Raw genomic sequence first — 18,416 nt, forward strand, 5'->3', positions numbered from 1 at the left:
GCATGTAACCGGAAGACTAGTAAAGTGCATGTAACCGGAAGACTAGTAAAGTTCATTTACCGGCATGTGCATGCCCCCTGGGAAGCTCCTGTTCCAGGTTGCCAAAAAGGTTCACCATCACTGGTATAGTCTATAGTAGGATGTGCCAAGTAGCTGAATAGCTACCTTAAATAATGCCATCTAAAACTATGATCCCAGTGTTCTCATTCTTCACACTTCTTCAAACAGAATTTGTTTTGATTAAGGCAATTTTATTCCTTGTTTTTAGCTTTTAAAAAAGGGCATCAGGAACACCATTTTTGTATCTACATATCAGCATGGATGGAAATGCATTTATAGCATGAATAGATTTTTTTTCAATAATAATAATAGCCAAGGGCGTGAGGTTTGGGCAATCGTTTTGGACTATGGACACATTTGGAAAATGAAAGTCAAGTTTTACGGACCTCACAAAATGATGGCAGTGGTAGGAATTTTGGAGCCCAGAGGCATTTTTGGAAAGAAATGTGAAGCTAGTGATTGCTGTTCCGTTTTGCAGCATGTTAGCTTCTCATACATAACTGTTAACACCAGAAGTTAGAGGACACAAGGGAGTATCTTGAGCAACAGATGACAATGCTTATATTTCGGTTGAAAATCAGTCTTTATTTGTGTATGGATTTTCATTTACTGATCACCCACTGCTTTCTGAAAATTTGCTCCTTTCCCCCAATGTTATATATTAGAGCATTCTAAGTCTAATAATAACATCATAGATCTCCAAATGAGGTCACTGTTCAATGTGAAAATGCCCCAAAGTTTGTCAGTACTCAATATCCCTTTCTATAAACATAACTTCACAGGTCCCCCTCCTTTTTAAAAGTCAGCCTATTATAAAAACATCTGCTCTGTTCTGAGGTAGTTCTACAATGGTTGTGTTTTTACTGTAAACTTGTTTCATTACTTTAATAAGTAGATTAGTAAAAGAGGTAATGATATAAAATGGATAATTAAACAGGTGGTGGTATACAGAGTAGAATTCCAAATTACAAGTTCAGCAAAGAAAAAGCAGAACTATTTAAGGAAAACAGACACACAGACTTAAGAAGTATAAAACAATTTTAAAAAATCAAACACTCAAGAAAAATGACCTCAGAAAGGGTGAAAGTAAAATAAGATGAGAAAGATTTGTTTAAAGTCTGCTCAAGGGTGCAAAGGCAGTTGTAAAGGGCTATTATAAATGGTTACAATTCATTGGAAAAGAAAGGTACTAGCTGCGCCCCTGGGAAAACTGAGGATTGTCACAATGATGTCCAAATCCAACATCTGCTAAAAATATGCCTTTGCCCAAGTCATAGATTGGCACATCATTTGAATTATGGAGGAGACAGATTTCATCCTAAGAGACAACCTAAACCAGCCTTCATTTGGAGTCTGCATTTGCTTCATAGAAGATGTTCAAGATCTTTGGGCTCCAAGATCACCGCAGACGGGGACTGCAGCCAAGAAATTAAAAGACCCTTGCTCCTAGGGAGGAAAGCTATGGCAAATCTAGACAGCATACGAAAAAGCAGAGACATCACCCTGCCAACAAAAGTGCATATAGTCAAGGCTATGGTTTTCCCAGTTGCAATTTATGGCTGTGAAGGTTGGACCATAAGGAAGGCTGAGCGCCAAAGAACTGAGGCCTTTGAACTAAGGTGCTGGAGAAGACTCCTGCGAGTCCCTTAGACTGCAAGCCGATCAAACCAGTCAGTCCTAGAGGAGATCAACCCTGACAGCTCTTTAGAAAGCCAGATCCTGAAGATGAAACTCAAATACTTTGGCCACCTAATGAGAAGGAAGGACTCACTGGAGAGGAGCCTAATGCTGGGAAAGACTGAGGACAAAAGAAGAACAGGACGACAGAGAATGAGGTGGCTGAATGGAGTCACCGGAGCAGTAGGCGGTGAGCTTAAATGGACTCCAGAGGATAGTAACAGACAGGAAGGCCTGGAGGAACGTTGCCCATGGGGTTGTGATGGGTCAGACATGACTTCACAACTAACAACAACAAGATGTCCCAGAATTTCCCTCTGGGTCAGGTGTTTCCTTCTTAGGTGCAAACCCATTGCAATATGGTTTGTCACTTGTTCAAGCACATTTATTTATTTATTTATTTATTTATTTATTTATTTATTTATTTATTTGTTTGTTTGTTTGTTTGTTTGTTTGTTTGTTTGTTTATTTATTTACTTACTTACTTACTTACTTACTTACTTACTTATTTATTTATTTGACTGGCTGCCTATCTTACCATATGATAACTCTGAACTGCTTACAATCATAAAAATATATCTATACACGTACAATTAAAACATAGATAATTAAAATCAATATTAAAATCCAAGGAGATATTGGGGAAAGTGGGGGCAGAGTGGGGGGGAGATAGGATGTATTGTTATTCGATCAATTATCTCCACTGTGCTGGGGGGCGGGCGGTTGATGATCAACATCAACAGGAAGTTGGGGTTAAAGTCATTAAATGAAGCTGGTGTTTACTGAAATGAATTGGCTAGAACATGTATTAGCCACCACCACATTTTAAAACTGATTCTTTAGAAAACGGGTGTCAAATGGGTGGTGTCACGTTGCCATCAGATGACATTTCGTGACACTTTTTCCTTTGTGATGCATCCGACCCACGAGCTGCCAGTTTGACACCCTTGCTTTAAAGCAATAATATTTTAGATGTATATGTGTTTATTTATACACATATGTGTGTATGTACCTATATGTCTTCATGTCTATGTATAAGTATGTTTGTGAATTATCCAGTTTCTTTAATACAGGTTTTTTTTCTGCATCAAATCTTTTGTTCTCCATTTTTTATTTTTCAAGGCTGTCAGATTCCAACTTTACAACTCCCAGAGCAAATTATTTCTGTTTTTGAAATGCATAGTATTTCAATTGCTATATTATACTATTTATACTTTCTTCATGAATCTCCACATTCCCAGTACTCTAACTCCCTTGTTATAAAATAAGGAAGGTAGACCTGTATGTCATAAGAACACATTATATGTCCTTATTCAATTTTGATTAAATTTGAAGAGGAGGGGAAAGAAATAAGTGAGCGGGCTATAAATATCCTAAACATCCAATTTTTATAGATCAGAATTTGCCTTCCAAAATGCTTTTACTCTTTCCCATGCTTTTTTTTTGTCATTTTCCTCATATAAAGTCTCCATCAGTGGCAAAAATCAGTCCCAGGGAGTTTAGTTTTTTTCTTAATCTAATCCATTTAGAAAATAACTCACAATTTATTGAATGAAGAAGACAAAATGGATAGGTTTTCATTAGGCTAACAAACTCCTTTCTCATTTTTAGCAGCTAAAATGTGTTCTCTATTGAACTGGTATTTATTTTGCCCTTCGGTAGTGGAGATTAGATTAAAATGGAAAGCACCACACCAAACACTACAACTGGTATGATTTTTTTCTGTACCAATATTTCAAGCAGTTCATCGACAAGCCTCTCAGGGTTTTTTTTTCTTTATGGCTAGAAATAGAGCGACCAGCAGTAATTCTTTGTATATCATTATACATGATGTAACAGGATATCTCAAATGAAAAGAACAAAAATGGCATGCTATTTTAAACAGTACTTTCTGAAATCGTTTTAGAAATTCTTGCACAGTCTCAGTATGGTTCCAGAGCAGTTGTGGCACAGTGGTTAAAATGCAGTATTGCAGGCTAACTCTGCCCACAGCCTGGAGTTCAATCCTAACCTACTCAAATTGACTCAGCCTTCCACCCTTCTATGATTAGTAAAATGAAGTTAGGGGCAATATGCTGACCACTTAGAGATGGCTGTAAAGCATGATGAAATGAAATATAAGTTTAAGTGCTATTGCTACAATGTACAATTTTTGAAAATGGTTAAAGAATCCAGTGTAAGGTTTTATTCCTTAAAAATCACCTTCACACTGTTCCTTAAGGATGATTATGACGGTTTATCCATATTTTTTTTATTTGTAGACAAATAAATTCTTGGTGAAAAGGAGAATTAGGGGTCTATAGCAATTCTCAATGCAGTAATTAGACAAATCAAAAATTAGATTATGATGACCCTTTAAAAATCAGCAAGCTGCTTTAAATATTTTAGAGAACAATCAAATACGGTTCCACCACAAAACCGCGCTCGACTAAACCGTGCCCGACTAAACCGCATCGCTGACATCATCAACAGGGTGACAACAGCGCGGAGACAGAAGCACGCTGTAAACCCTAAACCTAAAATTAACCCCTAAACCTAACCCCCCTAAACCTAATCCTAAACCTAACCCTAAACCTAACCTTTAACCTAACCCTTAACCTAACCCTAAACCTAACCCTTAACCTAACCCTAAACCTAACCCTAACCCTTAACCTAACCCTAAAGCTAACCCTAAAGCTAACTCTAAAGCTAACCCTTACCTTAAGTTGAATCGGCTTGCTTTCAAAGCGCTATTTAAAGCGCCCTTCTTTCTCCGCGCTGGCTGTTGTCGCCCTGTTGATGACGTCAGCGACGTGGTTTAATCGGGCGCAGCTTAGTCGAGCGCGGTTTTGACAGGTCACGCTTAAATACATCATAATTTTGTAGAGGTAATGCCAAGGGGGGAATTATATGAAAAGATACCCACACGTCACCTCTTAATGACTGCATAAATGCAGTTTTCTTGGAAGTTTTATGGAACTTGTCTTTTTTCTGGGAAGCATTTTATCTTCCTGGTCTTGTCTAAAATCCTAGACTTCCCAGACCTTCCCTCTTCCAAATATTGCCCGACCTGCTTAGCTGCCAATATCAGCCAACCTAACTAGATGTTACCATCTATTAAAGCTGAATGGCATGAGATGGGTTGGAAAGAAAGGACAGAAGGATTGAAGGTGCTATTAGTAGCTCTGATAGCTTCAGCTGAGATGGACAGCACAAACCTGGATGACTACTAAATGCCAACAAAGTAATACCAAAAAGGTCCCCACACACACACACACACTACCTGTTCTGGATTTTTGCAGCCAAAATCTGGCCATCTTAAAATTTAAGTGGATTTTCAATGATCCTGCATTAGCAGATAGCCCTATTGATCTCCTATCTTTCAAACTCTCTGTGTCCTCTATTTTCAATTTAAAAAGTTATTTTACTTGAACAATATGTAGCATTGCATATAATTTAACTCCAGAACCACTGCAGTCCTATCCACACATATGTAGAATGAATTCTCACTGAATCGGCCCTGCATATCATTTTAAAATCTAGACTGAAAGCAGTCTTATGAATGGAAGGTAAGTTGAAGATCACACCAGTTTTAGGGGATGAAAATGTTTGATGGATGAAAGCTCAGATCAGTATATTCATCCTAAATGTCAATATGACTCAGGTATTTTATTTCAAATATTCTGTTAAGAATGGATTGGGTATAAGAATTGTCCTTCAACAAATGGGAGAAGACCATTTTCTCATATTTATTTTTTCCCTGGGAGTTGCACATGCATTGTTCATATTTCTCCTGTCCTATGGAATGAACTTTTAGGAAGCACTGTAAAATTCTGGGGAAAATAAAGCTGTGAAAAGTTTTACTACCCCATAGATGAAGTCTATGGATCCACATCAAGGTAAATCCACTCCCAAATATCAGTCTAAGTCTGAAATATTCTCTAGATACCAGGTTCTTAATAATAAATTGATATCATTCAGTTACTAGTTTTCAAGTCAATATTTTAAGAGAAGTAACATGTGTCTTAAGACCTTGGTACAAATAAGCAATTTCAAAAAAAAAAAGTCTGAATTTCTTTTAGCTTTAAAGACTGTAAATTGTTCAGCCAATATAAACAAGCCATTGATAACAAGGACTTATCCGAAATCCTTTTGTCAGAGGCTCTTTTTGAAGCTTTGCTCCGATACAGCATTATTTCTAGAAACCAGGTGTTCACTTCAAAACAGCTGCAAGTATAATCACCAAACCCCCTGTATTTTCTTGGGTAATATCTTCTCGAGTTTCTTCTGCCTAGGAAAGCTATAAGCCTTCTTCCTGTGATGCAGAAGATATCCAACCTCAGGCATCTTAGATGCTGAGAGATTGCATTAGACTGCTTAGCCTGCAGGCAGTGCCATCCACAAGGTTTTTGGGGGGGTTTCTTTTTCCTTATATCAGTATAATTGACATTTATCCTATCCCACCTAATTTGTAGTAATAACCTGTAGCCCCGTTCAGATTTCTATTAAAGATACCTTCTGGGCTGATGTGCTTGCATTTATAATGTATCCTTTGCTTGTCAAAAGCAAATGTTTGTGTTAAAGGTGAGATGCCAGCTACATCTTTTATGAGACGCTCGAGTATTTGTTTGCTGTTTTAATCAAGTTCGCCTATAATAGGATTTTGGTTCCATTCAGCTATAGACAGAGATGGTGTTCAGCAGGTTCTGACCAGTTCTGGAGAACCGGTAGCGGAAATTTTGAGTACTTCGGAGAACCTTTATATACCACCTCTGACTGACCCTCCCCCCATCTATTCTCTGCCTCCGAAGTCCCAAGTGATTGGGAGGGAATGGGGATTTTGCAGTATCTTCCCCCTGCCACACCCACCAAGCCATGCCATGCCCATTAAGCCACGCCATGCCCATTAAGCCACGCCTACAGAACCGATAGTAAAAAAATGTTGAGCCCCACCCCTGGTTACAGCTATCATAAATAACAAAAAACCTCTGCAGAGGATCTGCTTTTTTCTCTCTTCGTTTTGAAATTATATATTTTGAAATAATATCTCTGAACATTTAAGAGATGCTGCCCCCATAGTCATACATGGTTTTCTGCGTTAAGGCAGCCAGCATTCCAATGTGTTAATGTTGGCCCTCAATTTGCCTCATCATGCTTGGAGCTGATTATATCCATTAGCCTCAGGAGGAAAAATTCTGGTTTCAATTGAATATTAATCTTTAATCTTTAATCCCAAAAGAGTTGTGCACAGCCTCAGGGGCAAATGGCTATTGTAGCAATGCAACACAACAGCCATGAAGTTACCACGCTCACGAGCAGCCACCCGGCAAACTCCCTTTCCAGCTGAGCACAGCGCCATTCATCGACCTAGGGGTATCACCAAGCCATGTGAGCACCTGTTCGCCGCCGCCTGGCTTGGCACCTTCAAAATGCCAGTGAAAGGCGCTCTGCACGGCTGGAAAGGAGGGTGGTGTGAGCGGTTGTTCCACTCCTGCTCCCGTGCCTCCCAGCCTTACGATGCTCTGGCCCAGCTCTCTCTGCAGAGCCAGGGCAACTCTGCTGCCGCTGCCGCCGCCACATGGCTTTTTGGGTGGCTTCCAAACCGAGTCTTCCAGCAGTAGCCGCTCTGGGCATATGGTTGTGAGCCAGCTGCCGCTCTGGGCATATGGTTGTGAGCCAGCTGCCGCAGAGCATACAACCATAGAGCGTACGCCGAGACTGGCCACTGCTGGAAGACTTGGTTTGGAAGCCGCCAAAAAAGCCAGGCGGCAGCGGAGGTGACCTAGGTCTGCGGGAAGAGCTGGGCCAGAGCATCGTGAGGCTGGGAGGCACGGGAACAGAACATCCGCTCATGCAACCCCCCTCTCCAGCCATGCAGAGCGCCTTTCACTGGTATTTCGAAGGTGCCAAGCCACGGGAGCTGGGTGGCAGCGAACAGATGCTCACGCAGCTTGGCGATACCCCTAGGTCAGTGAATGGCGCTGTGTCTGGCTGGAAATGGGGTTTGCTGCATGGCTGCTCATAAGCATGGTTGCTTCATGGCTGTTGTGTTGCACTGCTGTGACAGCGCAACACAGCCATTCGCCCCTGAGGCTATGCCCAGCTCTTTGGGAGTCTGCTTGGAAGAGAGCAGCCTCCTGGCAACCCCAAACAATAAACCCTCCCCTCATAATAAGGCCCAAGCCATATTTCATGGGTAAAAAGAAAATAAGACCCTGTCTTATTTTGGGGGAAACATGGTAATAATCCAATTTTTTCTATCTATAAAATGTTTTTGGGAACAGCCTGAGTTTGTATCAATTTCATATTCTCACTATGGCATATCTAACAAAGATTTCTGAAAACTATTGTATATATGTATTTAACTTGTGGCTATCTTGCCAAAATTAGATATTATATTTTAGCCAGTGTTTATATGGTACATTTATTATCAAATCAGGTATTGTGTGAAACAAAAAGATCATTTGAAGCAGAACATTCATCTTTATCACAGAAATTCTTCCCAGCAATGGCAATTGTAGTTTCTCCCATTTTAGAATGTCCTTTTTAATTTCATTTCATATCTCAACAGAAATACTTTGAAATAACATACAATTCATATTTGTTATAGCAATAACTGCAAATTTCAATTTTTTCTCACTTTTAAAGCTAGTTTTTTCCATCAATTTTATTTGATCATCTATTTTCATATTTTTGTTAACATCATCTTCTAATTGTTAATTTTAAAACCTGCTAGCATATCACATTCTCTTAATTTTTCTATTAATATTTTTATTCCCATTAATGGATCCTCAAAAACCAGCACCAAATCTTAAGAAAAAGCTGATAGTTTTGTTACTTCTCCATCAATGAATTTGGTGTGCTTTCTGTGAGATGTACATCAATCTTACCCATTTTATAACATTATGTCCAAAATTCATATCTTCCAAAACTTTGAACAGCAAGCTCACTTTGAATTGTCAAAGCCCTTCTCTATGTGTAAGAAAATCAATGCAACTTTTTTTTTTCATTATGTTGCTCCAAATATTGCAAAATGTCCACCCCATCTTTAATTCTTAACTGTCTTTTAGGTTAAAAACTCACATTAGTCTTCATGAATAAATCCTTGCAAAATTATTTTCAACCCCTCAGCCAAAATCGCTGTAAATAACTTATATTAATTCAGTAATGACATCACCCAACTCTCAATAACTCCGGGGGGCTCACAACAATCAAACAAAGAAATTACAATAAAATCAACAAAACATATTTAAAAAAGATAAAACATGGGAAGCACAATGAAACCAGGGGTCTTACTTTCCCTGCGGGAGCCTGATTTCAGAAAGCAGGTGATGCTAGACAGAAGGCACATTTCCAGATCCTGATAAATGTCATTGCTTTATCAAAGGGTCCACATCACACCAACTTTATAGGATTGAATCACCAGGCAGATGTTATGGGACACAGGTGATACCTTCTGTCTATAGCATGTAGGGCTTTATAGGTAACGTGTAATACTTGATTAGGTGGGGAATTTTTTTCTCCTTTTACTGTCCCATGCACTGTTCGTAGGCCCATACTTGGCATTTGGAGATTTTTTTTAAAAAAATCCTTTGATTTAATGCACAGTTTATTATTCTGCTGTAGTAAACCTGATTTATTAAAGAATATTGCTTTGAGGAACAAAGAAATGTAAGCTATTTAGTGGGTCTTGGGAAATGTGCTTCAAGATTATTGGAAATAAGGACTTTCAACCTAGTGTGACAGATTAACACAGTTGGAAGGGACCTTCTGGGTCATCTAGTCCAACCCCCCACCCAAACGGGAGACCCTACACTATTTCTGACAGATGGCAGTCCAGTCTCTTCTTCAAAGCTTCCAGGGATGAAGCTTCCACAACTTCTGAAGGCAAGCTGTTCCATTGGTTGATTGTTCTCACTGTCAGAAAATTTCTCCTTATTTCCAGGTTGAATCTCTCCTTGTTCAGTTTCCATCCATTATTCCTTGTCTGGCCTTCATGTGCTTCGGAAAATAGCTTGACCCGCTCCTCTCTGTGGCAGCCCCTCAAATATTGGAACACTGCTATCATGTCTCCCCTGGTCCTTCTCTTCACTAGACTATCCATGCCCAGTTCCTGCAACCGTTCATCATATGTTTTAGCCTCCAGTCCCCTAATCATCTTGGTTGCTCTTCTCTGCACTCTTTCTAGTGTCTCAACATCTTTTTTATAGCGTGGTGACCAAAACTGGATTCTCTAGTATTTGTTGAAGCAGGCTGCTATTGTGAACTGAATCATTAATATGGTTTAATGATCACCTCTCTCCAGGCCTTCCGGAAAGCCGTCAAAACTTGACTGTGCCGGCAGGCCTGGGGTTGATGAGTTCCCCTCCCCTCTCGACTTGTATGGCTGTGTGATTTTCGTGTATTTTAATTATGTGTACTGTGTTTATGTCCCCTTTCCCCCCTGAGTTGTTCGCCGCCCTGAGTCCCCCCTGGAGAAGGGTGGCATACAAATAAACTAAATACAAATACAAATACAAATTTTGAAAGCTGCCAGGTCCATTTTTAAGGTTCACACAGAAGTCAGAAAAAAAAAAGATTTTATTCTATACCATACATTAATGAATAGCAAAGATCTATTTTTCATACCTCTGCATGGTCCACAGCCCTTCTTCTAAATAAGTTTGAAAATAATAATATATTTTTAAAAAATCCCATAAAAGTATGATAAAAAAGACGTTCGTAATACAGAAAAAAAATAACTAATGGCTTGTCCCAAAATCAAATCAAATAAATGATTATTTACTCCTACTTATCTGAATTGAGGAATAATATTCCCATTGCACCATCTTGGCTTTTGAAGTATTTCAACATTTCAGCTCAGCAGGCAATGATTCATCTATAATCTAGTTATATATCAAAAGTAGTTATTTGTACCTATTTAAAGAAGCAAGGTTGACTTTTATAAAACTTCATTTTTATATAAAGTAGGGCAACCTACCTGAACCTGGTGCCCTTCAGCAGTATTTAATTTTAACTCCCATTGTTCCCATTTAACATAAGATTGCACTACGATGGAGTTCCAGACTTGATATATAAACTAGTGAACTCGTGACCTATTGCAGCATTATTCTTACCAAATGCTCTTCCCAAATGGCTTGTGCCATTTCTTTTTCACTCATGACTCTCAGGAGAGCTTCGGTGAAGCCTCCTCCTCCTCCCCCCCTTTCATCTGAACCACAGAACGGCCTGCCATTTTGCTGGGGTAAGGAGGGACAAAAGGAGCAGCAGAATGTGAGGTAAAGTGCACCCCTACTCAGCATTTCAATGGACTCCTCCTTCCAAGGAGGAGAAGGGTCATATATGCTGCCCGGAGTCCTTCGGGATTGGGCGGCATATAAATTTTATTAATAAATTAATAAATAAATCCACCACTGGCAACCCCAGCAGCAGTAGTTATCCCAGCCTCTCCCTTGTCCTTCCTTTTTCCATATATAATATAGACTTCCATCATTTCCTTTCCCTCTCATGACCCTCAGGAGATCATGTTGAAGCCCCCTCCTCAGCTGACCCATGGAACTGATGCTTAATTGTGGGGAGGTGTATCAAAGATAGCACAGATGGGCTAAACTTCATCGCACTTCCGATTCCGGCCTGGGACCCTTCCCTCCAGGGAAGAAAAGGGCAAATCCATCAACCGCTGGCACCCCCAACCCTGTCTACCTTGACAGCAGACATCCAAGTTGTTCCTTTGTTCTTCTCTCACTGGCTGCCATCATTAAGAGATTTCAAATTTTGGGTTCAATTCCAAAGCAATCAATGATTGCTCACCTGTGAGGCCTTGCTACCAGCCAGTTAGGCACAGAGGTCAGAGGGAGATGAGAAAGAAGGCAGAGATATACAACTTATGGGTTTCTGGGAAATGTCATTGGAAGGTGTGATGGCACTGAAGTTATTGTAAACTCGTGTGTGAGTGTGTGGGTTGTAGTTGTGAGGGAATTGACACGCAGGAGCCATGTATGCAAGACAGATCTTTATTAGTACCAGATGACAAGCGATTCAAAGATTCTCCCTGCAACTGTCAGGGTATTTATACTAGCCAGAAGCAACTGTCAAGCCCAACTGTCACGAGGCCAGCCAATCAGATGCTGTGCCTTGACCAACCAATTAGAATGCAACACAGGTTGTTGCTGGGTTATAACACTCCTTCCCCCCAGTTATTTGTATAATAACCAATAATTGTACATTATACATTTGCCCTTCTGTGTTGTACAATTCATTCACATTTTTTTCTTCCAGTTTTACCATTTGCAATTGTGTTCTCTCCTTCCCCCCAGTCAACCTGATAACTGTAACCACTTGTAACCACTTTAATGTAATGCTTAACTTTGTAACATAAGTAAAAATTTAGCAACTCAAACAGAAGTAGAAATTTAGCAACTCTGTCCAGGAACATTCTGGGCTAGTAGCTTCAATTAGTTTAGTAATTTTACATTTTTTTTTTATTTTTTATTTTTTCTATTTTTCCCTCACAATCCTGCGCATGCCCAATGAATTCCCAAGTCCAGGCTCGTTGAAGGCCTCGAGCAGAGTGGGAAGCAGGTTGGTATCTTAGGAGACAGGCAGGAGGATTTCAGGCCCTGGAGGCAGCTAAGACAGGGAACGACGGAAGGCCGAGGAGGCGTCGGAAGTCCGAGAAGGCAGGCTTCTCCTTTCCCTTCGTTGAGGCGCGGAGCTGAGGCCAGGAGGCCGAGGAAGCAAGGCAGGAGACGGATGGCAGGGACAGGCTTCAGTCCTCCTCCTTCTTCCTCTCTCTCTCTCCTGGTCAGGCAGGCATTCGTGCCCTGGAGGCAGCGAAGTGGAGACAGGGGCTTTGAGATGCTTGCAGAGGCATCGCAGGGAGGAATTCGTGCCCTGGAGGCAGGCAGGACAGGAAAGCAGGCCCTGGAGACCTGTAGGCGCCGAAGGCTTGCAACGAGCGGCTTCGGCAGGAGTTGAGGCACGGCGGCAAGGCTCGCAGTGGGCGCAGGCAGCACGGCCGGAGAACGGAGGCAGCAACAGGCTTCTGGCTGTCCTGTGGCTCCTTACTAGTTGGCTGATGTTTTTTGGCTCCTGCGGGAATCGCATATCAATCCCACCTTCGTCGCCAGTATTGTAAACTCGTGTGTGAGTGTGTGGGTTGTAGTTGTGAGGGAATTGACACGCAGGAGCCATGTATGCAAGACAGATCTTTATTAGTACCAGATGACAAGCGATTCAAAGATTCTCCCTGCAACTGTCAGGGTATTTATACTAGCCAGAAGCAACTGTCAAGCCCAACTGTCACGAGGCCAGCCAATCAGATGCTGTGCCTTGACCAACCAATTAGAATGCAACACAGGTTGTTGCTGGGTTATAACAGAAGTATCTAAAACTTTACCAAATTTCAGTCCCACAGGAGTCACAGGTCCTGGATTTTGGGCATATTCTATAAATTAACCTATTGTGTATTGATTCAAAAATGGTTGCCCTGCCATGAATTGAGGATTACAACACATCAAACAGACATGAGGATGGTATACTCTAGATTAATATATGCATCCATGCACATGTATATATCTATGGAGTTATTGCAGACTTGGCACTCATCCACATTAATACCTTCATAGAAAAAAGATGACCATTTTTTTAAAAAAAAATTCTTTAATCAGCTTTAAACTGCTTGCCTTCCATGCTGATATCAGCTGAATTGAAGCCAGTTTAACTGTCTGGTTTTCAAGATTTGACAATAATGCTGACCAGGCCCTCTGCCTTGATAGCAGTTACCATGACCTCCAGTTAGTAGATTTCCCTGTTTCTTTATCCTTCCTGACCCCATTTGGAAAAGCAAGTTCAATTTGCTTTATTTTTTTTCATGAGCAAACAGCATCCAGCAGTCACAGAAGCATTCAATTGGAAATTGACTTGGAGGTCACCCAATCCAACCTCCTGCTCAGTGTAAGGGTTGCTTATTCACAATGAGATTTTCAGGAGCCCATTCCAGTTTTTATTGTTGCTTTTTCTTAAGTTAGAAAAGAAATCCTGGCAAGTTCTTATTGATTTTATCCTAAGCAGCCCAACAGGCTTGGACTCTGACTGGGTAGATTCGGGCGAGTCGACGGGGATGAATCTTATGGAGACTATCTGGGACGAGTTTGATTCTGTGACCCTCAAGGGCATGGACAGGATTATGGGGAGACTCGGTGCTGCCACTTGCATGCTGGACCCGTGTCCCTCTTGGTTAGTTTCGGCTTCCCAGGAGGCGACACGAGGCTGGCTCCAAGCGATTACCAATGCTTCATTGAGAGAGGGGTTCTTTCCCACCGCCTTGAAGGAAGCGGTAGTGAGGTCCCTCCTTAAGAAGCCTTCCCTGGACCCCGCTTCTTTAGCCAACTATCATCCGGTCTCCAACCTTCGCTTTGTAGCGAAGGTTGTCGAGATGTGATAGCACTTCAGCTTCCCCAGTACCTGGATGAAGCTGCCTACCTGGATCCATTTCAGTCGGGTTTCAGGCCTGGGTACTGCACGGAGACGGCATTGGTCGTGTTGGTTGATGATCTTTGGTGGGCTTGGGGCAGGGGCTGCTCCTCTCTCCTGGTCCTATTAGGTCTCTCAGCGGCTTTCAATACCATCGACCATGGTATCCTACTGCGACGACTCGGGGGGTTGGGAGTAGGGGGCACAGTTTTGTGGTGGTTCTCCTCCTACCTGTTGGACCAGTCACAGTTCGTGTTGACAGGAGGACAGGGATCGACCCTGAGGTGCATCACTTGTGGGGTGCCCCAGTTCTCTCACCCCTCCTGTACAACATATATATGAAACTGCTGGGTGAGATCATCCATGGTTTTGGGGTACGGTATCATCAATATGCTGATGATACCCAACTTTTCATGTCTACCCCAAACCACCCAAACGATGCCCTCGACGTGATGTCCTGATGCCTGGAGGCTGTGCGGATCTGGATGGGGAGGAACAGGCTCAAGCTCAATCCCTCAAAGACTGAGTGGCTGTGGTTTCCATCATCCCAATTTGTGCATCTTGTTCCATCTTTGATGATAGGGGAGAAACTTTACCCCTCCTCAGAGAGGGCCCACAATCTGGGAGTCCTCCTAGATATGTGGCTTAGTTTAGAAGAACACCTGACGGCCGTGACCAGAGGGGCTTTTTACTAGGTTTTTATTGTAAATATCAATTGGGGGTTTTGGGATACTTTATTTAATGTCCCTTTTAATTTTTGCAATATGTGTTTTCTTTTATGTTGTATGCTGCCTTGAGTCCTTGGGAGAAGGGCGGCATATAAATCCAATAAACCTAAACCTAAACAGATTGAATGCAATCCCAGTCTCCCAGTCCCATTCATATGTTCCTTTAAGAATAGCAATAGCAATTAGCCTTATATACCGCTTCATAGGGCTTTCAGCCCTCTCTAAGCGGTTTACAGAGTCAGCATATTGCCCCCAACAACAATCCTCATTTTACCCACCTCGGAAGGATGGAAGGCTGAGTCAACCCTGAGCTGGTGAGATTTGAACAGCCAAACTACAGAACTGCAGTCAGCTGAAGTAGCCTGCAGTGCTGCATTTAACCACTGCGCCACCTCGGCTCTTCACAAGAAAGCTTCAACAAGCCCAGGAATCATGGACAGATTCCAGTCCAAGAGCATGGGGGGCAGGGGCATCTTTGGGAAAGAGGGAGGGGGTTGAATGCACAGTTGTTTTCCCTCTATCATCCTTATGGTTGTCAATAAAGGGTTTCGGGGTTGCTTGCCTGAATTTCAGCCCCTTGAGGACATCGAGTCCTAGATTTTGAATGCATTCTGTAAATTAGCCTATTGTACATTGATTCATTAATAGGGACGCAGTAGCTCGGTGGCTAAGATGCTGAGCTTGTCGATCAGAAAGGTTGGCAGTTCAGCCGTTTGAATCCCTAGTGCCATGTAACGGAATGAGCTCCCGTTACTTGTCCCAGCTTCTATCCCAGCAACCTAGCAGTTTGAAAACATGTAAAAATGCATGTAGAAAAATAGGAACCACCTTTAGTGGGAAGATAACAGTGTTTCGTGTGCCTTTGGAGTTTAGTCATGCTGGCCACATGAACACGAAGACGTCTTCAGACAGCGCTGGCTCTTTGGCTTTAAAACGGAGATGAGCACCGGCCCCTAGAGTCGGGAACAACTAGCACATATAGGAATCTTTTCCTATATTGATTCAAATTAGTGCCTTATGAAGCACTAATTGCAAAGGAAGGGCATGGAGAACAAGGATCTGTATAGTCAGAAGACAAATGCTAGCATGATGAAGCAGATGCCTTGCCTTTGGTGAGATGCTGCCCAGCAGACAGTCTGAGCTACACCACTCTTGCCAGCCAAAGGTGAAAAACAGTATTTGTGAAATGGAACTCCATGAAAAAACAGAGTGCAGGGTGGATGTTGTTTGCACAGTGGGCTACACACAGGTTGAAGATGACATCTAGTCTTCAGTTAAGGGTATTGTCCTTGCATTAGGAGCAGCAGGTTGAGAGGTGGGCTCCTAGTGGTTCGGACCAGTTCGGACAAATAGGTAGTAACTCGCCCTGCCCATGCCCCAAACCAGTTCTATTGGCGGCACCATAGGTGCCATCATCTTGTTTTTTGTTCTGCGCATGCGCAGAAGTAAGTTTTTCATACTATGCATGTTCACGTAGCACACATCGAGCACGCGCAAGCAGCACATCCCTGAGCAAAACCGGCAGTAGCAGCAGCCGGAACCCATCCCTGAGCAGGTTATGCAGGAACTTCTATAGAGGACTCTGGTAGCCATCAGTGTATCAACTAAATGTGTGAAGAACCAGGATTTTTTTATTGGGAGTTAAATGGTCCTCGGTTAGTTTTAGGCCACTGTACTAACCCCTGTACAAGCAATTTTGAAACAATTTCTTTTCAATGCCTTTCTTTTAAAAGAATACAACACACACCTTTTCATTTGATAAAAATAACCTAGCATACTGGCAAAGAATGAATCTAGTTCCTCCCAAAAGCTGTAAATTGTATCATAGTTTTCATACCACAGTATTATATTTTGATTGCTCCCAGAATTGCATATGGTAATATCAGAGTGCGAGTTTTCATATTCTGAAACATTACAATAGAATAATACAATTTTCAACCTAGTTTTTTTTTTGTACAATGCATGTCTTCTGTAACACTGGTTAGAGTATCAAGGCACCTGGTAGCTTGAAAGGTGTTATTTACGGAATCAAGGTAGATATCAAAGGACCCGAGGAGGCACATATGTTTATCTCCCCCAAGAGGTCATCTCACGTAGCTCATTTCATTTTCCTCACCAAGAGTTATAACATCCTCAGCAGACAAACTTTTCACTCTGTAAAAAAGCTCCTTGGATGCTCCTTGTAGAATGCTTGTAAGGGATGTTCACCTGAATAAAAAAAGATCTCCTGAATTGATGGGAGCCTGGGGAAGGTATTTTTCATGATCTACAGGATGTTTCTCACAGCAGTAAGGTACATAAGCTAAATGTAAATATGTTTACAAAGTGATGTGATCCATATACATGGTGTCCTTTGAACTGAATTGCACGGCTTGATCAAAGAGCTATCATATCCCTTCTTTCTCACTCAGAATGGATTTTGTTCCTTTGCCACCCTCTGGCTCATCTGACTTCTTTTTTATATCCCATTTGGAGACTGATGACCTATCATCAGTCTGGAGCAACCCAGACCAGAGCTCAATCTTCATGAAAGGATGTGGATTTGATGCAGGACTGAATGAGCTCTGTTCATTTGGGAATGATGAGGCAAAGGAAACTGATGGAGGCAGCAAGGTTGATTCACAAATGCTTTGTCCATTCTCTTTCAGCTTCAATAGTCATCGGGAAATGGTGGTGTGAGATGGAGCCCTGCCTAGAGGGTGAGGAGTGCAAGACATTACCTGACAATTCAGGGTGGATGTGTGCAACTGGCAATAAAGTCAAGACCACCAGAGTAAGTTGATGCTTTCCTTATCACTGGATGTTAAAAGTTCACTTAGTGAAACACATTTTTTTCTTTTAATGATCCTGAAAAACCTTGCAACAGGGTGGAGTTGGGGTGACTGAATGGAGCTGAGCATTTACTAGCCAGACAGCCCTTCCTGTTGCTTATGCAGAATTCACAGCAGATATTTTCTTTTTTAGCTCAGAGAGAGAAATATCTGCTGCTACATAGGATCAAACTCACACCCTCCTGATTGTGAGGCCACCCCGCCACTCTCATAGCAAAATATGGTAGACCACAACCTACCAGATGACTTTGTAACTGGCTGACCATCTGTACTCAATGAGTAGTCCTTAATGGTACTACGTCTACATGGAGGGAAGTAAACTGTGGGGTACCACAAGTTTTCTTCTTAGGCCCAGTACTCTTCAATATCTTCCTGAACAACTTAGATGAGGGAATAGAAGGGGAACTTACCAAATTTGCAGATGCAGGAATAGCCAACACCCTAGATGATAGGCTCAAGATCCGGATGGATCTTGACAGACTTTTTTTTTAATAAAATTTTTATTTTCAAACAAACACAAAACATATAACATAAAAACCTCTTCAACTGCATACAGTGTGTCGATTGGTTACAAGATCTTTCTGCGTCCTTTCCATAGTCATCACTTGAGCTTTATCAAAAATCACATATTGTCAATCAAATACCTTTCTATACATTATTATAATAT

General features: G+C 41.7%; 1 protein-coding gene across 1 annotated transcript in view; it reads left to right on the forward strand.

Annotated features, from left to right (window-relative positions):
* Positions 1–18,416, forward strand: part of TAFA1 (TAFA chemokine like family member 1) — a 449,892-nt gene that overhangs the window by 416,230 nt on the left and 15,246 nt on the right. Inside the window, exon 4 of the mRNA XM_087708855.1 lies at positions 17,567–17,691. Within this exon, the coding sequence (XP_087564981.1) occupies positions 17,567–17,691 (125 nt within the window). The remainder of the gene's footprint in view (positions 1–17,566; positions 17,692–18,416) is intronic.

The sequence above is a fragment of the Thamnophis sirtalis genome, unplaced genomic scaffold (genome assembly GCF_051295495.1).
Source record: "Thamnophis sirtalis isolate CommonGarterSnake01/CBP01778 unplaced genomic scaffold, rThaSir2_p1.2 scaffold_3, whole genome shotgun sequence".
In the NCBI taxonomy this organism is placed as follows: Eukaryota; Metazoa; Chordata; class Lepidosauria; order Squamata; family Natricidae; genus Thamnophis; species Thamnophis sirtalis.